The sequence below is a fragment of the Pyrus communis genome, chromosome 7, assembly GCF_041283825.1.
Source record: "Pyrus communis isolate YQ-2024b chromosome 7, ASM4128382v1, whole genome shotgun sequence".
Classification (NCBI taxonomy): domain Eukaryota; kingdom Viridiplantae; phylum Streptophyta; class Magnoliopsida; order Rosales; family Rosaceae; genus Pyrus; species Pyrus communis.
In genome coordinates this window covers 30,145,290-30,171,650 of record NC_142571.1, presented here as the reverse complement: position 1 = coordinate 30,171,650, position 26,361 = coordinate 30,145,290, and the positions used below count along the sequence as shown (strand labels likewise).

General features: G+C 37.3%; 3 protein-coding genes across 7 annotated transcripts; 2 read left to right on the top strand and 1 right to left on the bottom strand.

Moving 5' to 3' along the window:
• Window positions 1-1,895: 1,895 nt before the first annotated feature.
• Window positions 1,896-5,316, top strand: LOC137734074 (uncharacterized). Its single transcript, XM_068473344.2, has 8 exons — window positions 1,896-2,175; window positions 2,603-2,747; window positions 2,826-2,994; window positions 3,503-3,773; window positions 3,953-4,218; window positions 4,297-4,512; window positions 4,689-4,791; window positions 4,874-5,316. Exons 1-8 carry the CDS (start codon window positions 2,025-2,027, stop codon window positions 4,933-4,935), a joined length of 1,383 nt encoding a protein of 460 aa, XP_068329445.2. The 5' UTR covers window positions 1,896-2,024; the 3' UTR covers window positions 4,936-5,316.
• A 5,220-nt stretch (window positions 5,317-10,536) lies between these two features.
• Window positions 10,537-20,188, bottom strand: LOC137733523 (neuroblastoma-amplified sequence protein). The gene is made up of 12 exons (XM_068472668.2): window positions 19,977-20,188; window positions 19,809-19,857; window positions 19,494-19,667; window positions 18,644-18,845; window positions 18,302-18,495; window positions 16,809-17,796; window positions 15,773-16,731; window positions 15,585-15,673; window positions 15,139-15,498; window positions 13,777-15,016; window positions 13,322-13,587; window positions 10,537-13,231 (listed from the first exon to the last, which is right to left on the bottom strand). The coding sequence occupies exons 1-12, from the start codon at window positions 20,058-20,060 to the stop codon at window positions 10,661-10,663; spliced, it is 7,176 nt and encodes a 2,391-aa protein (XP_068328769.2). The 5' UTR covers window positions 20,061-20,188; the 3' UTR covers window positions 10,537-10,660.
• Window positions 20,189-21,809: 1,621 nt separating this feature from the next.
• Window positions 21,810-26,284, top strand: LOC137735549 (U-box domain-containing protein 24). 5 transcript variants are annotated; one of them, XM_068474974.2, is made up of 5 exons: window positions 21,810-22,008; window positions 22,773-24,096; window positions 24,215-24,518; window positions 24,599-25,089; window positions 25,182-26,284. In XM_068474974.2, exons 2-5 carry the CDS (start codon window positions 22,882-22,884, stop codon window positions 26,175-26,177), a joined length of 3,006 nt encoding a protein of 1,001 aa, XP_068331075.2. In that variant the 5' UTR covers window positions 21,810-22,008; window positions 22,773-22,881; the 3' UTR covers window positions 26,178-26,284. The 5 variants fall into 5 exon arrangements, with proteins under 5 accessions (XP_068331075.2, XP_088553183.1, XP_088553182.1 ...); XM_088697057.1 differs by having other exon boundaries at window positions 21,892-22,008; window positions 22,779-24,096; XM_088697056.1 differs by lacking the exon at window positions 21,810-22,008 and adding an exon at window positions 22,095-22,230.
• The last annotated feature ends 77 nt before the right edge of the window (window positions 26,285-26,361 follow it).

The window sequence follows — 26,361 nt, the reverse complement described above, 5'->3', positions numbered from 1 at the left end:
GAAATCCGAACCGTTTAAAGACTTTATTTTTTTTTGTGAAGTAGGACATTAGAACGGGCTAGCTAATGAGGACCGCATGATTTAAAGTGATTAGTTTGAATTTCCAGATCCATTTGCTCTAGACACAAAATTCGAAAATAATTTCAACTCACAAAAGATCAATGCTCCTTCCAACCTGACTTTCGTTTACCTTTATCCTTCTTTTACATATCAATTCTACTCGTATTGACATATTTACTTACTTAAAACAAACTTGAAAATTGACTAAAAAATGAATGGGTCCAATCATTAAGGACGCTGAGACATACCCTGATCACCCCATTGTGAAGGACTAGAGAGATTCCGCTGCCGTTGGTCCTGAATTACATAAAGCTGCATAATTCATTAATAATTTGCACAGTAAGCATTCCTCCATGGTTTCATGGTACGGACAAATTTTTCGGTGCAAAAAATACAACTCGGTACATTAAGTATTGTAATACAAATAATTGATTTTTTTTTTTTAAATATTCAATCATTTGTATTATGAATTTATAACACTTGATACTAGACTGTGTCTTCGATACACTTAAAAATCTCCCGACCGACAGGATAGAGAGTAAAGGGAGAATATGCTATTAAAATAAAGGAATCCCATTTCTTATTAATTGTAATAAGTCAGCATCAACCATCTGCTGATAACATGGTAGGCATTAATTAGGACATGACTTGTGATCTAAGGTATTCAAAGATATTCTGGACCGTTACTTATTAAATGGTTGATTCAGATGTGATCATTTTAAGATTTTGAATACATTAACTGTTACACCTATTTATCCAAAATTGTCCATCTTTTAATTTTGAAAACCAAAAAAGTTGTTGTAATTAAGTTGCTAGCCTTTTTTAATTTCAAATTGGCCTACCAACGAATCAAATAAAATTACATGATAAGGATATAAGTTACATAACATCTTAATTAACATTTGATATTATGAAGGGAAGAAAAAGTTATGGTAACATAACACATTATTCGTCCGACAACTTTTACAAAAGCATAGCGAATTACCTCACAACTTAGAGGGAATTTGATAGAAACTATAAGAATAACATGAGAAACTCACTTGTAACTAGTGTTATACAAGTTTCCATCTAGCGCCGCTTAGTAGTTAGGTGGCTAACTACTGTTACGATTAATTTAATCCATAAGCATTTGAAAAATAAGAAAGAGCACTCAGACCTACTTAGGTCATGACTCTCACTTAAACAAAAAATAGATAACTTATATTTTACATTTTATTTTTGCAATAAATGATAAATAGGAAAGGTGTAACTAAATCCCAAACCAACCAACAAAAATCCAAAGTTATCAAATTAGTGTCACTTAATACTATGGTCTAGTGATATTATTTTTCACTAATAAGTGAGAAGTTAAGGTTTGATTATTGCCAAAGACGAATTTGAATCATTCTTTTTATTGTAAATAATATCTTTTGTTAAAAAAAAAAAAAATTTTGAAAAGTTAGGGAAATCGTCTACGTCATACCCAGACTTGCGGTACAACATCCGACATTACTTTCAAGTCTTAACCGTCTGATTTTGATTTGAGATCTGTTCCTGTTAAATCACCCACTCCCACATCCCTGGTCCCACAAAAAAAAGTACCACCGACAGAAACAATCTCTACATCACGCAACGTGATGTCGCCACGTGTCACATCACCCCAACAGGGGCCATAATAAATAGGTAGATTACCATACCGCGTCCTGGTAGGTCTCTCCCGCGATCTCTATCATGGGATTCTCCTGCACTCGCACTCTTCTCCCCACCTGTTTCCAAAGTCAACACACTTTAGTCAAACATACAACTTTAGGACCAATCATTACAAATTGTAGAAACAGGGGCTGATGCAGAGGATCGCAGCTCCATCGTCTTCCCTCTTTGTGCTATATTTACACAATCCATTTCTTTCTTCACGTACCTCTCTCTCTCTCTCTCTCTCTCTCTCTCTCCTCTCCCTTTGTCTCTCTAGAGTGCAGAGAGTAACAATGGAGGTTTTCTACTACATGGTGTTCGGGATACTAGCGGCGGTGGTGGCCGCGGCGGAGCTCAGCAAGAGCAACAAAGACCGAATCAACACCCCGTCCACTTTCAACGTCTTCAAGAACAATTACCTTTTCGTTTACTCTCTCATGATGGGTAAGCCCACTGGATCTAACCCAAGTTATCGTTTCTCTCAATGCGTACGTGTTTGTTTGCGTTTTTGTATAAATGCATGTGTCTTGATTTGATGAATTTTGATCCGATCTGATGCTAATAGTGAGTTTTATGGAGTTTTAAGTGGAAATTTAAGTACTCATTTGCGAGATCTGCTTGTCTCCGATATTTTTTATGATGTTTTTGATAAGATTTTTGGGATTTTTAATCGTTTTCTTGGTTGAAAAATGATGCTGGCATTGCTTTAATTCTAGCTATTTTCTTTTGATTTGTTCTTAATTGGTGAATAGGAAGTTGGATCTGAGCTGCAGTTTAATTTGAGGGGATTTTGCTAATTATGTTTGAACTTCTCTGATTGAATGAAGAATTGGTTTAAATGACTGACAAACTAATGGTTTTATGGCGATAGCTGGGGACTGGTTGCAGGGTCCTTATGTCTACTACCTGTACAGTACGTACGGATACGGAAAAGGCGACATCGGACAGCTTTTCATTGCTGGTTTCGGGTCCTCCATGTTGTTTGGAACAATTGTTGGATCTCTGGCAGATAAACAGTGAGTTTTCGCGCTGTCATATGCTAAATGGTTCCATGATTATTCGATAACTTTTCACTGATGGTGTCATGAATTTAGGGGCCGAAAGAGGGCGTGCATCACTTATTGTATAACTTACATACTGAGCTGCATCACCAAGCATTCTCCTCAGTACAAAGTTTTGATGTTGGGGCGTATTTTGGGCGGTATTGCCACATCACTTCTATTTTCAGCATTTGAATCATGGCTTGTTGCAGAACACAACAAGGTAAGGGATTGTTGCTCTGCCCTTCTTTTTTAAGGAAACTAAAGAAAATGACTTGAAAACTTTGAGTTTTAAATACAAAATAAATGGTAAAGTGAATAGTACAAGGATTGATTTTTTAATGTAAAAATGTGATTTTTCGTTAAAGTGAATAGTACTGAAAGCTTTTCATTAAAGTTCCTATTTTTTTAGATCGTTTGCTCACAGATCCACTCTAGATGTATAGTTTTAGTGGATGGTCACCTCACTCAACAGGGTGAATTTGTCTTCAAAGGGTACTATTATCGTGCTCACTGGCTTATACTAGAAAAAAATCGCTTGCTTGGGGTGCAAAAATTGTTGCCTTTGTAAATTGTTTGGATGTCATTATTTGTTACACATAGGCAATGAGTTCAACTAGGCGCTGTTTCGCTTGGTTGGGGGCGTGAACTGTGAAAAATTTGATTGATTTCGGAATTTTAACCCTTTGTATCAATAAATCTTATATGTGATCCTCATCTTGACTGTGCAGAGAGGTTTTGAACAACAGTGGCTGTCAATTACATTCTCAAAGGCAATATTTCTTGGCAATGGTGTTGTTGCTATCTTGGCTGGGTTGCTTGGAAATACGCTGGTTGATGCACTGGCTCTTGGGCCTGTGGCACCCTTCGATGCTGCTTCATGCTTTCTCACAATTGGAATGTTTGTGATTTTGTGCACATGGACAGAGAATTATGGAGATCCTTCGGAGAGCAAGGACTTGTTTACCCAGTTCCGGGGTGCTGCTGTTGCCATTGCTTCTGGTATACTATAAACTTAAACTAATATTTTTGGATGATAAATTGTGTATGTTTAATCGTTGGCTTTGGTGTTTAAGCCTACATACGTCCTGCAATTTCTTGTCATTCCCTTTCCAACCTCATGGTCTATTTTTCTGTTATGTTCTGCCTCATTTATTATTACCTTTTTTTATGTGGTTCAGATGAGAAAATCGCGTTACTGGGTGCCATACAGTCTCTGTTTGAAGGTTCTATGTATACATTTGTGTTCCTGTGGACTCCTGCTCTGAGCCCCAATGACGAGGACATTCCACATGGTTTTATTTTTGCCACTTTCATGTTGTCTTCAATGCTTGGAAGCTCCCTTGCATCCCGGTTGATGGCTCGACAATCACCTAGGGTCGAGAGCTATATGCAGATTGTCTTTGCCATCTCAGCTGCCTCTCTCCTGCTTCCCATTGTGACCAGTGTATGTTAGGATTCCAGTGTATTGTTTTCTTTATTATTCTATGTTGTGCCGTTCCCTAACTTTGCTAATTTCAAACAGTTCTTGGTAGCACCTTCCACTGTGAAAGGAGGGAGCATCTCTTTTGCTGGTTCTATCCAGCTTCTTGGATTCTGTGCCTTTGAGGCTTGCGTAGGACTATTCTGGCCGTCCATCATGAAGATGAGATCTCAGTACATCCCCGAGGAGGCCAGGAGCACCATCATGAACTTCTTCCGCATTCCTCTCAACATTTTTGTCTGCGTTGTGCTGTATAATGTATGTTACAGTTCTTGACCTTGCAATTACATTAGACCTGTAGATGTGGGTGAAGTAGGCAAATTGGCCTTTAGGTGGACCAATCTTGTTTTGTCTTACGGACATGATGTTATCACGTAAGTTTGCTCAGTCCACCTCTTTTGTAACTAGCGAGTTGGTTTTGTATGTCTTTGCAGGTTGATGCGTTTCCAATGACAGTTATGTTTGGTATGTGCTCGATCTTCCTCTTCGTAGCATGTCTCTTGCAGAGGCGCCTCATGGCGATTTCAGACAAGCCCAGTAAGTCTCACTCCAACCATATCCTTTGGCATCCTTAATATTTTTGGTGCTCATGGTTGGAACTGTTTGATTCTGTCAATAGAGACTGAAGATTGGGTATCAATGAAGGAGAGGGACAGCGAGGCAGAGCCGTTAAACATATAATCGACGCTGAGCTGACAGACCACCGGACTTTTGAGAGGTCGAAGACAACGAGCTCATCCGTTCAACATACTAGTAAAGTTCCTGTTAACTAAGGGTATGTTCAATTTCGAAACGGTATGGATGGAAAATGTGGGAGGAAAACAGTGGTCTGCCCAGCAAAGATGCGAACCGAAGAAGATCCGGTTGAACGTCAGTGAATTAGTTTATTGCCAAGTTTTCGGGGAAGGAAAATCATCTCTTCTTGTAATGCCATCGTTATTCTTTTACATTATCCAATAGCCTCTCTCTCTCTCTCTCTCTCTCACACACACACACACACACATTTTTCTTCATTGACATTGAAGTGTACCTACGATTACTTAATGCAATTTTGTTTTATCATCTTTGTGTTTTTGTCATCAACAAAATTGGAGTGCAGCTTCTGATTTATGCAGACTCAAAAGTCACATTTTCCGGTTTAAAAGTTGAATGAAAAATACTTGGTAAGACTGTCTCCAAATCACTAATAATAAATTCTTTAATGCATACAACAAAAAATTTCGGCTTAAATACTCTATTAAAAATACATTTTTACCTAATTAAATAGTAAAATCACTGTCAATTGCCTTACAGATTTAACTCTTAATCATGATGAAAAATATTTTTCAAAAATAAAAAATTTACATTTTTCTCAACAAAAAACGTTGGCTAATCATTACGGTTTTTTGTCGATTTTGCAAATTTGTACAAAAATCTATTTGCTTTCACCTCCATCGCACCATAAGGTTTTGAAAATTCATGTAAGACTTTTTGTTGATATTCTTGTAGATGAAGTCTAGTTTTGGCAATGTGTTGGGCCTGACTACAATTTTTGTCCATTTTATTTTTTTAGTTTTCGGCTTACATATTCTATTAAAAATATATTTGTAGCTCAATAAATGGTAAAACCACTTTCAATTACCCTATAAGGTACTTTTATTCATACCGGGAAATATTTTGTAGAAATAAAAAATTTAGCATTTTTTTCAGTAAAAACGTGGGCTAATCATCATTGTTTCTCAATGATTTTGTAAATTTGTACAAAAATCGTTGTAAAATTTATTTTCTTTCACCTTCGTAGCACATAGAGGTTTGAAAATTCATATAAGACTTTGTTGATATTCTAAATAGATGGAGACCTCGTTTCAACAATATTTTATGTCACACTACAATTTTTGTCCATTTATTTTTAAGTTTTCGTTTTAAATATTCTACTAAAAAAACATTTGTGTCTCAATAAACCGTAAAATTGTTTCCAAATGCCTTATAATGTGTTTCTATAATACTGACGAAAAATGTGACATCTCACATCGCCCAGGGGAGTGATCCTTATATGTATATTCTCATCCCTACCTAGCACGAGGCCTTTTGGGAGCTCATTGGCTTCGGGTTCTATTGGAACTTCGAAGTTAAGCAAGTAGCGCGCAAGAGCACTCCCATGATGGGTGACCCACTGGGAAGTTCTCGTGTGAGTTCCTAGAAACAAAACCGTGAGGGCGTGGTCGGGGTCTAAAGCGGACAATATCGTGCTACGGTGGTGGAGCGGACCCGGGAAGTGGTCCCCCTCGGGCCAAGATGTGACAAAAAATATTACGAGAAAATAAAAAATTGGCATTTTTCATAAAAAAAAACGTGGGTTACACTCATGGTTTTTAGTTAGTTTTGCAAATTCGTACATAAATCATCGTTCAATCTATTTAAAGCGAACAATATCGTGCTACGGTGGTAGAGCGAACCCAGGAAGTGGTCCCCCCCGGGCCGGGATGTGACAAAAAATATTACAAGAAAATAAAAATTTTGCATTTTTCATAAAAAAATGTGGGTTACACTCACGGTTTTTAGTTGGTTTTGCAAATTCGTACATAAATCATCGTTCAATATATTTATTTTCACATTTGCCTCATCTTGAAGTTTAAAAAAATAAAATTAAGACTTTCCATTGATATTCTTGAGGGTGGAACCCCATTTTAACAATGTTTAGGCCTCACTACTATGTTTTTCATTCATGTTTTTAATTTTTGACTTAAATATTCTACTAAATATACATTTATTGCTTCATAGACAATAAAACTGCTTCCAAATGCCTTATAAAGTTTTTCTTAATGCTCACGAAAAATATTTCGTGAAATAAAAAAGTTAGCATTTTTAACAAAAAAAACTTTTGTTAGGCGGGCTCGACTCAAGTAAAACAAGGCAAACTTCGCTCACACAGAACGAGGCACACCAAGCACAAAAAATGAGAGGGTGGCTCCGCGCACGAAAGATGGGCAGCAAAACAAGGATATAGATATATATCTAAAGAAATTTGAATCTAAATAAAGTAAGGTAGGAAGAAAAATAATTCAACGGAAATAGAAAAAAGTACAAAATAAATAAATAAATAAAATAGAAAATGTTACGATCGGTAGTTAGGTACCGATTATACAGTAAAATTGCCGCGAGCTAGGTAGCGATGATACTCCAAATAAGTCGCTAGTATCATAACAATCCCGGCTTTTCAAATGTTTCTATTTTTTTTTCTTTTTTTTTTTTGTTGTTAATTTTTCTTGTATTTCTATTACCTTAACAACAAACTATCATATTCATGTTCTTCAAAATATATTATTTCGTATAAAATCTATTATAATTCATATTTAAACACTTGTAATCAACGATTTAGAATCTAAATTTAAAGATATTTGAATTTAATAGTGGTTACTCAAATAAAGGAAATAAATTAGAATAGGGAAAGATCAGTACCACGCTACCAATCCTCGCCCTAAATCATCTTTCAATCTATTTATTTTCACATTCACTCTCAGTCAAGTTTTGAAAATTAAGGTAACACTTTTCGTTGGTATTCTTAAGGGCAGAACAATTTACAATGATTTGGACCTCACTACCATATTTTTACTTATTTTTTAATTTTCGGCTTAAATATTCTACTAAATATACATTTGTTGCTCAATAAGTAGTAAATCCGCTTCCAAATGCCTTATAAAGTTTTCCTTAATACTCAAGGAAAATATTGTGTGAAAATAAAAAAATTGTATTTCTAACAAAAAAAACATGGGCGTTAGGGGGCTCAACGCAGGCAAAACGAGGCGGACTCCGCTCATACATAACGAGATGCACCCGGTGCATAGAAAATGAGGCAGGCCTTGTGCCAGCAAAACGAGGTGGGCTCTGCTTGCAAAAGGCGAGCAGCAAAATAAGGATATAGATATAAATCTAAAGGTATTTGAATCTAAACAAAGTAAGCTAGGTTTGACAAAAAAAAAAAAAAAAAAAGAAAAGAAAAAAAAAGTAAGGTGGGAAGGTAAAAAAATTCAATAGAAAATGATATGGTCAGTACTTCGCTTCTGATTGTCCACAAGAGTTGTCGCTAGCGAGGTACCGGCTGCCACTTGCAAGAATTTGGAACATTTTTCTTTTATTTCCCTTAGCACTACAACAAACCATCACATTCATGTTCATCAAAATATATTTTTTTGTGCAAAATCTATTATAATTCGTATTTAAACACTTGTAATCAACGATTTAAAACCTAAATTTAAAGATATTTGAACCTGGTTTTTTTTTTTTGGTTAGTTTTTCTTTTATCTATACATAATAATAGAACTCTCTTTGTCAACCAAAAGAGGGTGAAATGCTATTTAACAAAACAAAATTTTGCTATTTTTTGTTTAAACCTCACCTACATGTGATTTTAACATCTAGAATTAAAAAAAAAAAACTAAAATATATACACTAAATATACATTTTAACATCTCTATATTCTTCACTTGTTTTTTTACTTCTTGGCTTAAATATTCTACTAAATATACACCTGTTGCTTAATAAATCGTAAATCCGCTTCTGAATACATTGTAAAGATTTCCTTAATCATCGTTGAAAATAAAAAATTTGCGTTTTTTTTACCAAAAAAACGTGGATTAACACTCATGGTTTTTAGTTGGTTTTGCAAATTCGTACATAAATCACCGTTCAATCTATTTATTTTTGCCTTCGCCTCACTGTGAAGTTTTGAAAATTAAGGTGAGACTTTCCGTTGAGATTCTTGAGTGTAGAACCCTATTTGACAATGTTATGTGCGTCACCATTATATTTTTCGCTTATTTTTTTAGTTTTCGGCTTAAATATTCTACTAAATATACATTTGTTGCTCAATAAACTGTAAATTTGCTTCCAAATTCCTTAAAAAGTTTAACTTAATGCTCAGGAAAATAAAAAAAAATTCATTTTTGACAAAACTTAAACATGGGTAACTCACAGTTTTTAATCGGTTTTGCAAATTCTACTCACCGTGAAGTTTTGAAATTTAATATAAGACTTTCCGTTGGTATTATTGAGGGCGGAGTCCCATTTCAATAATGTTTTGGGCTACACTACAATTTTTGTCCATTTATTTTTTAGTTTTCAGCTTAAATATTCTATTAAAAATACATTTGTGGCTCATAGAATGCAGGCTAACTATCACGGTTTCTAGACCATTTTGCAAATTCGTACGGCAATCGGCATAAAGTTTATTTGCTTTCACCTTCTCCACACCATGAGGTTTTGAAATTCATGTAAGACTTTTGTTAATATTCTTGTAGATAGTCCCTTTTTGGTATGTTTTGAGCCACATTACAATTTTGTCTATTTATTTTTAAGTTTTTGGCTTAAATATTCTTTAAAAAAATATTTGTGGCTAAATAAATGGTAAAACCATTTTTAATTGCCTTATAAAGTTACTTAATTATGGCAAAAAATATTTCGCAAAAATTAAAAAAAATTCATTTTCTCAACAAAAACATTGGCTATCCATCACGATTTCTAATCGATTTTGCAAATTTGTACACAAATTTATTTGTCTTCACCTTCATCGCACTAGGAGGCTTTGAAATTTCATGTAAGACTTTTGTTGAAATTCTTGTAGATAATGTCCCGTTTCGACGATGTATTGTGCCCGACTACAACTTTTGTCCATTTATTTTTTAGTTTTGGGCTTAATATTCTATTAAAATAGGTAGCTCAATAAATGGTAAAACTGATTCAATTGCCTTATAAAGTTACCCTTAATTATGACAGAAAATATTTCACAAAGACAAAAAAATTGCATTTTCCTCAAAAAAAAAAAAAAAAAAACAAAAAAACAATCTAGGCGTTACGGTTTCTCAACATTATTCCAAATTTGTACAAAAATAATTATAAAATTTATTTACTTTCACTTTCGTGGCACGGGAAGTTTTGAAAATTCATGCAAAACTTTTTGTTTATATTCTAAATAAAAGGAGTCCCGTTTAACCAATGTTTTTTTTTTTGGCCCACTACAATTTTTATCCATTTATTTTTAAATTTTCAACTTAAATATTCTATTAAAAAAATTTGTGCCTCAACAAATGTTAAAGTGACTTATAAAATTACTCTTAACTATGACGAAAAATCTTTCGTAAAAATAAAAAAAAATTTAAAAATGCAGTGTAACCATCAAATTCTAGCTATTTTGCAAATTCACATAAAAATCTTAATAAAATCTATTTGCTTTCACCTTTACCATACCGTGAGGTTTTGAAAATTCATGTAAGAGTTTTTGTTAATATTCTTGTAAATGAAGTCACGTTTCAGCGAAGTACAATTTGTGTCCATTTGTATTTCAATTTTCGGCTTAAATATCCATTTAAAATACGTGTGACTCAATAAATAGTAAAACCACTTGCAACTGTCTCATAAAGTTCATGCCTTTTCATCTGACTTTAGTTGGAAGCAATGAGACGGCACTCCGGATCAGATTTTCCAACTTCCCTCTCAAACTATAAACAGTATTGTTCAACGCTTCCGGTGAATGCGTCTCATCAAGCGGGTCATGTAGCACACGGAGCGCCACCTCCAAAAACCGACTGAGACTCGCGTCCGCAACATTAACAAGACCGAGCGATGCATTTGTGTGCATAAATTTCATGACGACAAGTCCGGCTAGAAGTTGCTGATCCGCCTTCACAAGCTCTGATATGAAACAGGGGAAGAGTACTCTTCTGAAAAGCAACGGCCATCTCTCGTTTTGCACTTCGGCTGCTTGAAACTTGTGGGATATGTTCCCGACCAAATAGCAGATATAAGAGAAGATGTTTCCGTACGATGAGTTGGAGATGATAGTGTGCAAAACCCCGGAGAATAGTACCAGCGTTAATAACTCATGGTCACCGCCAATCGATTCAGAGATGCCTTCTTGCTTCAACTTGTCGTCAACAACCCCCAAACAGTGTAACTGTAGTGATTCAAAAGGCAGCAACAGCACCAGCTTTAAAGCCATGAAACAATCTCTTTCAAGAACAATCTGGCTCAAGCTCCTTGCGCCATCTTCATCGAGCAATATCCCATTAGATTTTGTTACGGACTGATCAATCAGCCTTAGAACATCTTTAAATTGGGAAAGGTTTACAAGCTTTTTGAAAATCTCCAACCAACATACATGCAAAGGGTGAATGGACAGGGAAGTCTCCTTTTCTTTAGCAGGCGGTTCTTCTTCCTGGAAACTTTCCCAGCCTTCGTCCCAGTTGTCATCCCAGTCGTTTCCGGCCTCAGGAGCTTCAACAGAGGCTTTCTTATCTTCCCTCACCGAGAAAAACTCTTCCCACTCTCCCAACATAGCTAGCAAAGAATCAACATGGGAATATGTTTGAGCAGCATCACACAGCTTCAGGAAGCAAGAAACAGCTGTTTCTTGATTCGAGAGATCGTCAGGGGTAACTTCCATGGTGGGTGATATGGTTGCCACAATCTGTGTTGATTTGAGGGCAACTAATGTACTTGTAAACCTGTTAGATGTATCATTATGGTCTGCCGACCCCTGATTAGCAGTCTCACTATTTTTACTTGCAAAGTGCACCTCTTCCCATCCTTCCCACGGCGTAACATTAGATTGTATACTAGCAGACAAACCCTTGATACTTTTACCTGTGAGGTATTGCATAAGCTCTAGAGTATAAACTCGAACTGACCCCGGCAGCTGCAGGTTTTCAGAGAACTTAGCCATTCTTTTCCAAACTAAATGCCTGACCCTATCTAATTCTTCTAAATCACCTTCTAATTTACTCAAGGAAGATAACAGCTGATATAAGTTCTCATATTCCTGGGATCCATGGGCAACCACATCCTGCAAAATGCGTTCCAAAATATTTAAGTAGAGAAGGGGAAGTTCCTGGATTTCAGTGTCTCCGGCCAAAGTGGAACCAGTTGGACCCCCTAATACTGCTTGGGAAAATACTTCAGCCACAGCTCCAAACCCACAACCAGAAAAAATAACGGCTCTACAGAACATGTAAGGTTCAGAAGCAGAGTCACCAATTAAACCATGATTGACAAAGCTGACAATTGTAGCCCAGCCTTGACTCGGTGAGACAGTGTCTTCTATTACCAACCTCATGAAAGCCTTAAGACAACATGCTAAGCAATCTAGATTGAGCCTGAGATTTTCTCCAATGTCCTCATGGGATGCAATTTCCTTCATCTCCTCAATCAATCTTATCCAAAAGTTCAAGAGAATTATTAGACATTCTTGCCATGCTGAGTTGTCTGGTAGAGTCCCAGAAGAACCCAAAAGAGGTATGATTATTGTGAAATACCGCTTCATAATGTTCAAAGAATCTAGACGTGCCAAGAGTCTAATATACTTTCTGCAATATTCATAGCTCTGCTCAAGTTGACATACTAAGATTTGAAGGTTTTCAGTGCTTTTGGCGACCGTATCAGTTCCAGCTTTGGTTTCCAAAGTTGCCAACAAACTCAAAATATAATGTTTGTAGACATCCTGCCATGTTATCAGCCCCTCCGACAATGGGTTGGAATATATACTGGCAAGTGTCTCTACCATCTTTGCCAAGGCTTCCAAGCTATTATCATCTACGTGCATGTACACTTCATGGCTCAAGCACTTAAAGTTTAAACCACCTAAACCAGCAATATTTTTGAAGTTAAGGTTCGCAACAAAGGAGACTCTTCTGCACCCTTGTTCCATTAACTTGTAAAAACGAGATAATCCAAAACCAGATAAATGCACTTGATCAGGGTGTATAATTGGTAACTCTTTTCCGGTTTCTTCCAGTTGCAAGTAGCAGTCAGAAAGCAGGCTAAAGATGTAAGCAAGCCGCATCTTGTGGCATCCATCAATTGCAGGGTATACAATAGATGACACAGCTTTGATGGTTTCAACAGCATAGCCAACTATTTCTCCTTTAAATTCTGAAATTTCAGAAGTAATATCATCATCGGTCCAAATCTCAGAAACAAGGACAGAACTTAGATAACGTACAAAGACCTGCAAGGAAACAATAGATCGCTATCACTCAATGGGAAAAACAGTTGTCTCTATGTTAAAGTATTCAGAGACGCCTATAAAGCTGCCTACCTGTGCACGGTTCAAGCCATATTCATCAGCTAATGTCAAAACATCCTTCAAAATGTGCTTCTTCTCTAACTTGACAGAATCAATCAAGGGAAGAACAACACTCTCAATATAATTGAAGTCCCGAGACAAAAAGCGTGCTGTGTCAACGCCAGGGATTATTTTCTCTAATGCTCTACAACGATCTGCAACACGCTTTTGGTCTTCTAATTTCAATTTCCATTCTCTCCAAAAGGCTGACTGTACCTTGTCAAATTTGTCTATTTCCTCTGAAAGAAATAAAACAACATAAGAAACCATGAACCATGAACCCCTCATTATTGGAAAAATGTTGACCAAAAAGATGAAAGACATAGGTGAAAGATATGATTAAAAAAATGTATTTAGGCCTTCTTTTGGTGATTTATGGAGCTTCAAGATGATTGCGTTGCAAATTGTAAATAAGTATAGCAGATTACCAGTAGTAGGTGGAGTGTGTTTTTCTTTAAATTTCCTTAGTAGCAGCTCCCTCCTTTGTTTAGGATCTTCACACTCAATTGCTGAACTATACAACAAGCTATATGTCATCCCCACATTCATGATGCTAGAAATTTCTTGGTAATCCTTCCTTGTTCTAAGCTGCTCTTCTATCACTTCAACCCCATTAACGGCATCCCACAGATTCAACAGAAAGGAGCAACCCACTATGTCTTCCTCTTCGGTAACAGGTGGCTCAATAATTGATTTTGCCAGAGACGCAACCACATTGTCTGTAGGAGCAAAACCATTTCTCGCCAACCAGGACAGAATTGTCACTAGAGCCTGTGTTCTTACGTTGACATATTGCTTTCCAGGAATCAAGTTACCAATTGACTTCTTACTGTGTTCTCTATTCCTACTTAGTTCAAGCAGCCATGGAAGTTGCAGAGCAGCAAAAGTCAAAATTTTTCCATTTTCTCTCAAAACAGATTCCCAATTGGTTCCATTCCCAACAGGCAAGTTTTTAGCAACAGTAGAAAGTACACTTTCTATGTTACCAAGATGAACTTCTTGATCATCACAACTAGCTCCCTCAACCATTTCTAAGCAACCTTTTAGGTTCATTATATCTTGAATACCATGGACTGGACCTGTAATAACCGAGGAGCCTTGAATTGAGAAATCTGGACATTTTGTCCCTGACAACATCATTAATGTCTCACATTGACCTTGCAAATCAAGGTCCTTCCATGCATGGAGCAACTCGCTCACGGATTCCTCATCACAATTGCTCAAAGCAAAACCCAGTAGTTGCTTTCGAGAATTCATATCCATGTTTTCAAGCGCAGGACCCCTTGCTATTGCAGCACATAAGTCCCAAATGTGACCATGCCCTTTCTTAGCCAAAACAAGACATAGGTCCAGGGCCAATTGGAGATCACCAGCAACCGCAGCTTCTCTGGCAATAGCTTCCTGAACAGAAGATATGTGGTCTGGAGAGCTCAATCCAAGAAGTTTAGCAATCTCAATGAGTTCATCAACATGTAAATATGCACCACTTTGGCATGTGATTGCCATTTTGATTATCTCCATTGGATCTTTTATTTGCCTGAATTGCATGGGTAAGAGAGTCACTCCAAGACTGGGAAGTCTAACTGTAAGTGCATCGATAATATCAGATTCTACTCTGACATTTCTACTGCTTGGAAATAAATTGAGGCATTCCTTAGCCTTCCAGATCTGAAAAAAGTTGAACACTGATTAATTACTACAATAGTAAGTATTGATGTGCTACCACATCAAAATGTTTAAAATGTATCATTTCGTGCTTGAATATCATAAGTTAGCATCTTTATACTTACTTCAGGACAAGAAAGACTTGAAGCTGAGAAGAAATACTCCCTTGCTGATTGTATGACAAGATTTTCAGCCTTCTCTGTTGCTAAAGCAACTGAACTTGTACCCTTTAGATAATTCCTAGCAAGAGCAAACTTCCCCGCTTTCAGCAGTCCTCGGCAAAATTCCATCAACATATACTCCAGATCCAGAAAAGGAAATGCCTTTTCCCTAATGCATTGCATATCACGCCACATGCTTGCCCAATCAGTATCTGATCGACCAGGCTGTCGACGTATAAACTTTGAAAGGATAAGACGAAGAATTTGCTTTACACCTTTTCCATCTTCATGAGACTCTAGAAAAAAGTTCAGGGGCTTTGGCACCTGAAAACACATGAAAATTGATTAAATGCAAAACATCAATACCCTAATACCAAGAAAAACACTCCCTTTCAAGAAAGAATACAGACCTGATAAAATGCCAGGAGCCTCCCTACTTCAATGTGGCCTTCTGCCAATTTCAATCTTCTGTCAAGTCCATCAATATATATTTCACCACCTGTTCAGTCAGAAAGATAAACGGTAAACATTCTTAAGCAAAAACAAAATCAGATCTGATTGATTATCACACAAACCATAATTCTAAAGAAGCAAACACCTTGCATTTGTGGAAGCTTTGATAAAATGGCTGCCATTGTACTCCACCTATCAGTAGATGTGCACAAATAAATGCACTGCAGAGCGCAGTCTATGACTTCAACCTCATCCTTGAATAGGCTGTTACTCTGAAAATCACTGCACCCTTCCTCTATTACCTGCAAGCAGATATCCAATTTATTCTCGGAAGCAGTTTCCTTCAGCCATCTAACCAGAAATGATTCAGCCTTGTTATGCTCTGTTGTCTGATGGTTATCTGCCACCTGATCCTGTGATCTATCTTGCATAAATGGAATTGCCATATTATGTAGTCTTGCAATCATATTTTCTTCTTTAACTCCTTTAAGCATCAATCTGAACTTCTCATAGTCAGAGAACTGTTCCCACGTGACAAGACTCAAGCTGGAATTTATTTCCGGACTACTGTCATCAGAATAAATAAGTTGGTGCAAGTATGAGACATCCTCATGGAACCTCTGCAACTCGTATACACCTTTGCGATTAGCAAAATCAAGCAAGCAAACGCAATTATCTAGCTGTCCACTACAACTATCAATATCTCTAGCTCTCTTCTTGTACCACATTGAAAGTTCATTAGTTGATGGCCAAACTGATCCTAGGCACTGCTTCAGTAGAGGTTCGGTCTGGATTTGGATACCAATCTCATGGTCCTTGGGTGATCTGTTAATAAAACTTATCATTTTCTCACATTCAACCCAATCTTCTTCCCTCACAGCTACATTTGTCGGAGGAGACCTCCCTGGAAGAAGCTGCCCATATGTTTGTACAGGAACCGTTTCAGGGATAGCAGCTAAAATCTCTAAAACGCAAGAAGCCAGTGAATAAGGATGAAGCTTGAACATGAGATTTAAGGCCCCAATCTTCCCACTTTCAGCAAGCGTAACAGCTGCTTCACTTATAGGCATAGCTCGAAATTTGCTATATTCCTGCACTGAAAACCTGCGTAAAACTATGTCATTCAACTGTAAGTTAATACTTTCCTAGCATGAAAATATAGCTTTGGAAGATTATGATACCTGCCCATGTTTATCCCAAGAAAGGTCTCCAACCGGTCTCTGAATTGTAATAACTGAAGTCTAGCCATACGAAAATCCCAAATTTGGCTACATTCATCCTTTTCTGATTCAGAAAACCCATACTGGTTAGTTAGGTTCAGCCCATATGCAAGTAAGGCCCTCACAGCATCTTCTGTAGGTCCAACTTTGTCAACACATTCGAAGAGTACAAAAGTTTTGTCCTTAATTTTTGATAAATAGGTACTTGTTTCCTTTGGTCCTTGGCTTGACTGCAACCACTGTGACTTTACAACTTCATCTTTATCCAACCCATGACAATCAGCAAATTCCAAGGCAGCTTGATACTTTTCATTTCTAATCAAAATAGTATACATCTCCATGATAGATCTTTCAGAAAATGATACAAGGCTCCAGTTCAACGAAGAAATGTCAATACGGTCAAGGCTGTCCACTACAATATGCTCCATACTATGTGAATCATTACGTTCCTTAGAGTTAGATCTCTCTTCAGATGACACCGTCTCCAAAAGAAACAGGTTTCCTTGAAACAGATTTATTCTGTCTATAACCGGCTTAGAATATACAGTTTCATTTTCCTGAACTTTCAAGCCACCAAGGATGTCAAGCATGGTAACAACGCCACACCTTTTTGCAAAAGTAAGGATGTGGTCAGACCACCAAGTAAAATCCACAATGTCACTTAAATATTCCCCCTCTCCACTTGACAAATTATTAGTCACTTGTGACTCGCATCTCTCTCTGCATGTAAAATTGGAAAGTGAAAAGGATTCTTTATCCAGCTTAAATATGTGCAAGCATCCTGTGACATCTAAAGTAGCAACAAATTTGGCTTGTGGAGAGATTAGCACCTTTGGATATACTAGCTGACTTCCTTTTGGTTTCGAATAAAAACCCTCAAATTGAATGGTAACAAGCTGCTCCAGATCAATCGTCCTACTTCTACGCCAAAGAGAAAGATAACAAGATCCTGGAAGAACATAAATATTTAATTAATAAGTAATCTAGCTCATATACATCATTTTCAATTGTTTTCTATAAACTAATTGATAACGTAATGTCAATATCTTTTTTGCATATGAAATAAACTTAGATCGAAGTCCCAAAGCAACAAAAAAAGTTCTTTATAGCCAATGAACACAGTGGCTAGCAACCAACTCTGAAAGTCATAGCAAAAGAAAGAAGAAGCATGATATGCAAATATTCAACCAACAACATCTAAAGTGTTCTTCCATTCTTCAAAAAACAAAAAGAGTTACCATCAACAATAAGGCCATCAACAAAAGTTACCCGATCATCCAGATTCATGCAAAACTAATGCAGTATATTTGTTTAAGATTCTAATCTAAAACGTCCCATCTACATATGAAAGAATGATATTAACCACATAAGGGCCTGCATAAATGAATACTTCATGTATAACCATGTATATGCTAAATGGCAAGTAGAAGTAGGAATCATGACAGAGTTGCAACCTGAGTTTAGTATGACACCAGCAAGCAAAGAAAGCTCCGGGTGGTAGTCAACACAGATAACATTGCAAGAGAGCCGCCCCTTTGCAGTTAACCCATTATGTGAGGTGCGGGCAGAATATATTGAGGAACTTGGATCCTGACTAATCTCAATATGCTGAAGAGAACCATCAGATGTAACCACGATAAAGCTACACCTGAAAACATGTCATTAACTTCAACAAGTGAACATCAAACTTTTCCAAAAAAAAACAAAAAAAGTGAACCTCAAACCAGAAAATCAAGACATGTTCTTGTATGCGTCATTTTTGCACGGGCTATGGGCAGGAAAAAAAAGGTACTCACAGACAAGATTTCTGTACATCACAATCGTCCTGCACAATCAGGCTAATTACTGGTAAAGATACTTTCAAATTCCTCCTTGCAATCCTTGTTATCTCGTCACCATTTGCTCTGATAAAATATAGTGTATCATTGTCGTCAACAACACCAATAACATCATGACTTTCAGACCAAGTTCCTATTGTAAATGAAGTAAGGCTTCCACCTGATGGATAGAGCAGAGATTAGATTCATTAGAGACTATCTTAACAAAAAAACAGAACTAGTGTAACATACAAACGTGGATCTAACAAAGAAAAAATCAAAAGGGAAAATCCAAATTTCTAAAGCATACATATCCAATACGTCACAATGAAGAACCAATAGGAATCCACACATTATGTGCATCCACAAAATTATACCAACTTCAAATCTCATTGGCCCTTATTAAGATGGGTGATTCTACAAACTCTTGTCATAATTTTCTGAAAAGACCTGTTTCCTAATTAATTGTCTTTGGCCCTAATTCGGAATCACTGTATACAGTGGACTACTATGGTTAGAGGTCCCATGGTCTACAATGAAATTACACTGTGATCGACATGGCTAATTCACAATGAACGTACATATCAGCTGACCATTACAGGGTACATTGGAAAAAGGGCACAGCAACCAAATATAATGCAGGGAATCAAGTTTATGAGTAAAGTCCTCAACTTTGCAGGGAATCAAATTTATAATGCCCGCCTATCATATTCTTTGAAAACAAAAAACAGCATATCATATTAAAAATTCAATGCCCGCCTAATACTGACAAGCTGATGATTCCGAAAATGTAAGGTCAACAAAATCAGCAAAATACAACTTATATTACATGTAAAAGTGCCGCAAGGCTTCGAGTATTCGTCCTCCTTCTGTAAAATAGTTATCTGATTTCCAGAAGCCACAGCCACGCGCTCGCCTCTCGGAGAAATAAACAAAGATGCCAGTTTTCTCAACTTTCTTGGCTGCTTGTATTCGCTCCATTTCTCTCTGAGCTGGTTCACACCTTCATGGATCAAGAGGAAACACAAATTCAATCAATTTGCGTTCCGGCAAATTAATCAACCTTTCAAACACCATAATTCATCCAAAAAACAAATAAAAATTAAATATTGAGATTAAAAAAATAAAAATTAAAAGAGTGAACCTGGAAGGGAAAGCAATGATCGAAAGCTCCCTCCGCTACCATTATTTCCCTAAACTCCGTGAATCAATCGGAAACGGAAACAAATCAAGAACTTGATTAATTGAGTAATTAAGCAAACATGGAGTCGATTAACCTGAAATTGAAGAAAATTAAAAGAGAATTAAGAACCTGTTGAGGCGGGTAATTGGGAGTGTAGGGCCTCGTAATGTGACGCCGTGTCTCGTAAAACACCGTGGGAGTTGCTTCTTCCATGGCCTAATGATTCAGTGTCGCTTTTCCACCCTCCGAGATCTCAAACCCTAGACCTCAAAAACCACACCCACATCTCAAACCCACTTTTTACAGAGGGAGGAGAGGAAATCTTTAAAGAAGGGGATCTCATCTTTTATTTATATAAAAATGGAGATTAGTCCTAGGTCCGTCGAATTTTAAAATTCGTATAGTTTATTTTTTAAGTTGTATTTTATAAGTTAATTTTACAAAATATTAATTAAATCGAAAATATTTAAAATATTTAATTGAATTCAAAAAAATTAATAAATACTTTGTTATATAAAAAATAATAAAATTTATTTTGATAATTAAAAAAAGTAAATAATTTCAGATTAAATTGAATTTTGTAAAAATAATTTATGAATCAAAACTTACAAAATAAATTATTCGAATTGTTAAAATTCAATGTAAAATAAGTTCAATACCTAACCCTCGTTTTTCCCTTTACATAAAAGGCCTGGGAAGGAGGGAGAGGGAGGGCTGGTTTGGTATTGCTGTGCTTTGAAAAAAAGTTGCTTCTGCTGTGCTGTGAGAATAAGCAGCTGTGAAATAAAGCAGCAGAGTGTTTGGTAAACTTTTTTGTAAAAGTGCTTTTGAAAAAAAAAAAAGCAGTATTAGAGTGTTTGGTAAACTTTTATGTAAAACAGATGTGAAAAAAAGCTGGTTTTTCAAAGCTAGGTTTTGCAGCTTCTTGTTTTTGGCTTTTTTTCATCCAAAACTGTGAAAAAAAGCTGAAACTGAGTGTTTACCAAACACAAAAACAGCTCCCAGCTTTTTTTGATAGTAGCTTTTTTCAGAATCACCTCAGTACCAAACTAGATCGGAGAGGGAGAGTGAGAGGGAGAGTGGAGAAACGCACCGCCATTTTTTTTTCTCTCTTTTTTTTGTTTTTTTGTTTTTGGGCTGTGAAACGGCTACGGACTCGAATATGTCGGGTCTGGGCTACAATATAAGGCTGCCCAAATATAATTGAGCTTACTGCAAAGACTTTAAACTAGCCCAATAGCATGGGGCTTGGATTTTTGGACCGGTTGGGCATCCTCGATGGGTACAAGACTTATCGAGCCGTTACTGCGATCCGTTTTGAACACATCGGATCGACCCATTTTTTTTTTCTTTCTTGATAAAAAGATATTAGGGTGGACATTTGTGAGTCATACTATGAGCTGTTCATAAATTTAGTATTGAACTCAGAAATTTTCAGATATCGAACTCAAGAAATCTCACTCATAAATAAAATAAAAATATCACTTAATTGTTATAATATTGCTGATTGACCCATTCTTAGATTCTTATGAGAGATTTTTTAGTAGGTTTTCATGTCACGTCCTTAGTTTGCTTAAGACAAACACAAGATACACTCATGTCTTCACATCTATTACTGTTCTAAAAATTTCCATCTAACGCCTCCGCTTAAGCTCTAAAACAACTGGCCACAACTCCGATCAACTCGTAAGCATTTGAACATTAAAAAATAGCTTTTAAACTTGCCTAGCCGGCAAAAAAAGATAGTATAGTATAGACGCGCAATCCAATGGACTACAAGCCAACCGCGTTTGCTTACACCAGCGAGTCCCAAATCCGCAACGTAGGCAGGACGGTGAAGTTACGATGACGTGGCAAAATCTGCATGGCTGTCTCGCAGCATGGTCCCCCGCAGAGCATATGAACAGCGAACAGCGCTGACTCGGTCGTCAGTTACCATGTCCCGCTCGACGTAGGCTGCTTGGAAAAAACACAAAAATTAAAGAATGCTACCCGATTAAACAAGTTATTCTTTCGTTTTCTGGACTCGGAGAAAGACTCCATGAAAGTGAAAGAGAGTGCTTCTGAAGAGAAGAAGCTCTAGTTTCAAAGCTTTGTGGTTTTTGGGTTTTTACTGGAACTTGCATGCTTGGTGAAGATATTTGTTGACTTCCAATGTCAGGTCAACTCTTTCTCTCTCTCTCTCTCTCTCTCTCTCTGATTGAGAACCCGTATTGTTATATATTTCTGTTTGGTTGCTGAGAAAGTGAGGGAAACAGAAAAGACTCCATGAAAGTGAAAAAGAGTGCTTCTGAACAGAAGAAGCTCAAGTTCGAAAGCATTGTGGTTTTTGGGTTTTCGCTGAAACTTGCATGCTTGGTGAAGATATTTGTTGACTTCTAATGTCGGGTCAACTACTCTCTCTCTCTCTCTCTCTCTCTTTGATTAAGAACCCAATGTTATATATTTCTGTTTGGTTGCTGAGAAAGTGAGGGAAACAGAAAAGAAACGGAATTCTGCATAAAGCGTAGGATTTTTCCCTTGTAATTATTAGAGCATAATATATAGCATGCATGATCAATTAACTTAGTTTAAATTCATTATATGTATATATTTCACTTGTTTGTTGAACTTGAATGTGATTATGTGATTAATTGGAGTTCATAAGATGTTTTCCACGAAACAACTTAGGATGATAAATTGATGAAACTAAAATACGAGAATCTGTTTCCGTTGATTACCATTTCGTTTTTAGTTTTTAACTTTTAGCTTTTGCTTTTCTTGGTAGGGTTATTTTAGCTTTTAGCTTTCGTTTTTAGTTTTTAGCTTTCTGCTTTCGTCCTTGAATTCCAAAATTGGACTCGCTTTGCACTAGTGCTCCTTTCGGTCAACTCTGTAATTTGCAGTTGGAAAGAGAACCGATATTTTCCCGATGTTGTTTTTCAGCTGCAGGCTTGCATTTTCCAGCAAAGGGCGGCTTCTTATCTTTCGCGGTTGAAATTTGGTTCAGACAGAGCTGAGGGTCTATATCCATAGATTTTTCGAGCACTAAGAAATGGCGAATGGTAGTGTTATCAGTGCCTCATTCTTTCAGGTGTCTGAATTACTCTTTGATACTGTACATGTAGCAAAGGAGGTCCTCGTTCAGAAAGAAAATTTCAAAGTATTGTCAATGTACTTGGAGCTGGCCTCTTCTATTCTGAAAGAGTTGTCAAAGCAAAACATTGAGTGTTCCGAAAGCTTGGCTAATGCTTTGAAGATTCTGAATCGAGAGGGTGAAGTTGCGAAGCAGCTAGCTCTAGATTGCAGCAAAAGAAACAAGGTGTATCTCTTAATCAATTGCCGGAATATTGTCAAGGCCCTAGAGAGAAGCACAAAAGAGATTGGTAGAGCGCTTGGTCTAATCCCGTTGGCGTCGTTGGATGTTTCATCCGGTATAAGTAGTCAGATTAGCAAGCTGTGCAAGAATATGCTGGATGCTGAGTATCGAGCGGCTGTGGCTGAGGAAGAGATTGTGGGCAAAGTTGAGCTAGGAATACAAGAACAGAATGCTGATCCGTCCTGCGCGAAGAACTTGCTTGTTCAAATTGCTGAGGCTCTTGGGATCTCCGATGATCAGTCTGCATTGGAAAATGAACTCGGGGAGTTCAAACGTGAATTGGATGATACGAATAGAAAAGACCTGGAAGAAGATTTGCCGATGGAACAGATGATTGCTTTGCTTGAGAAGGCTAATGCTACTACATCTGCTGGTGACAAAGAGAAGGAGTATTTTGAAAAGAGAAATTCTTTAGGTAAGCAACCATTGGAACCTCTTCAGAAATTTGAATGTCCATTGAGTCATGATATCATGGAGGATCCTGTGGAAACCTCCTCTCGTCACACGTTTGAGAGAAGCGAGATAGAGAAGTGGTTTGCAGAAGGTAACACCAACTGTCCTGTGACCGATATTCCCTTGGACACTTCAGTTCTACAGCCCAACAAAGCACTAAAACGATCAATTGAAGAATGGAAGGAAAGGAATACCATCTTTACAATCGTCTCTATCAAACAGAAACTCCAGTCAAATGAAGAGCAGGAGCAAGAAGTGCTTCAATCCTTAGACAACCTGCAGAACATATACATGGAAAGGGAATTGCACCGTGAATGGGTGACAATTGAGGGCTATATTCCTGTCCTCATTAGACTTCTTGGTTCGAAAAGTCGAGAAATAAGAAAGCGTGCTCTTGCCATCGTATTGATCCTTGCAAAAGATGGTGAAGAAAATAAGGTACCTTCTAATTGTCATGTTGTATTTGATGATACATGCGTAATAGTTTTTTGGTGGAGGCAATAATTGGCATTCCCGAATTTCGTATATATGATCCAGTTCATTATGTTTTTAACAGGGGAGAATCATAAAAGTGGATAATGCACTCGAATCTATTGTCCACTCGCTTGCACGTCGAAATGAAGAAAGCAAGTTGGCATTGCAGTTGTTACTGGTACTATCTACAACTAGGGCTGCACGCGATTTAATGGGAAATGTTCAGGGCTGCATACTTCTCCTAGTAACAATGTTAAGCAGTGAAGATAGTCAAGTCATCCGAGATGTAAACGAGCTCCTAGAAAATCTGTCTTTCGTTGATCAGAACATTATACAGATGGCGAAAGCAAACTATTTTAAACCTTTGTTGAAGCTTCTTTCTTCAGGTATGCTTAAGAGTGGGGTTTTGTGATAGTTTGGAGAATGTTACAAAGTTGTGTAATGTGACGACTTAAATTTGATGCAGGAGTGGAAGATGTTAAAATGCTTATGGCTAGAACTTTGTCGGAAATTGAACTGACAGACCACAACAAACTGTCCATTGTAAAAGACGGGGCACTAGGACAGCTTCTTGAACTGCTTTCGCAAGGTGATATTGAAAAGAGGAAATTTGGTGTCAAGGCTCTTCTTCACCTCTCCAACTTACCACAAAACGGCCTGCAGATGATTAGAGAAGGTGCAGCTGGACCGCTATTTGAACTTTTGTATTCTCACAGCTTATTATCGCCAACCTTGCGCGAGCAGGTAGCTGAGACAATTATGCACCTTGCCACATCAACCACCTCACATGAAGCTGCACAGGAGCAGGTATCATTGTTAGGCTCTGAAGAAGAAATCTTCAAGCTCTTTTCGCTAATATCTTTAACAGGACCTGACATACAAATAAACATTCTCAAAACCTTCCATGCAATGTGCCAATCTTCTTCTGGTTTTGACATCAGACTAAAGTTGAGACAGGTAACACAATTACTTCTCGCGCATTTTTTGTTCTTTTGGCATGTGATTCTGTACATGCTAATAGCCACTATGATGTTTCATGTGATTCACAGCTCTCTGCTGTCCAAGTATTGGTTCAATTATGCGAAGCTGATAGCCCTACCGTGAGGGCAAATGCCTTGAATCTGTTCTTTTCCTTGACAGAAGACGGTGATGACAGCACATTCTTGGAGCATGTAAATCAAAGGTGTGTCGAGACCTTGCTAAGGATTATAAAAATTTCTAATGATGTGGAGGAGATAGCTGCTGCAATTGGGATCATTGCTAATCTTCCTAAGGACGCTCAGATGGCGCAGTGGCTTGTAGATGCTGAGGCAGTTGAAATTATCTGCAATTGTCTAATTGATGGGAACAGAGATGCCTTGTATAGAAGGCGGGTGACAGAGAGTGCTGTTGGAGCTCTTTGTCATTTCACAGTTTCGACAAATCAGGAATGGCAGAGAAAAATAGCTGAAGCTGGTATTATACCAGAGCTGGTGCAGCTACTAACTTCTGGAACTTCTTTGACAAAACAATACGCCGCCATTTCACTTAAACAGCTATCAGAAAGCTCCAAAGGCTTGAGCAAGCCGATCAAGAAGCGCGCGGTTTTCCTGTGCTGCTTCTCTGCACCGGCACTTGGCTGCCCTGCACACCAAGGTATCTGTACAGTGGAATCTTCATTCTGCATAGTAAAGGCCAATGCTGTGGAACCTCTTGTGAAATTGCTTGGTGAGGAAGATTTCGGAGCTTGTGAAGCTTCTCTCGATGCACTTTTGACATTGCTTGATGACCAAGGAATAGAGCATGGTGGCAAAGTGCTCGATGAAGTGAAAGCCATCGCTCCGATTATAAAATTACTGAGTTCACAAGTGCCCAGTTTGCAAGGAAAGTCTCTCAAGGCTTTGGAAATGATCTTTCGGGTGAACGAGTTGAATCTAAAGTATGGAACTTCAGCACATATGGCATTAGTGGATATTACTCAGAATAAAAATAGTGAGATGAAATCTCTGGCTGCCAAGGTTCTTGCTCAATTGGGTGTGCTTGGCAAACAATCTTCTTATTTTTGATTGATTTGTGTATCATATATTTATTGAATTCTGCAGAACGTCGGATTCTGATTTTTTAGATTGGATATGGAAGTCTGTTCGTGTTTTTTTTTTTTTTTTTCTCAAAATCTATGACCCATTTGATAACTATTCGTTTTTAGTTTTCGGTTTTCAATTCTTATGTTAGAAATAAAAGGGAATCAAA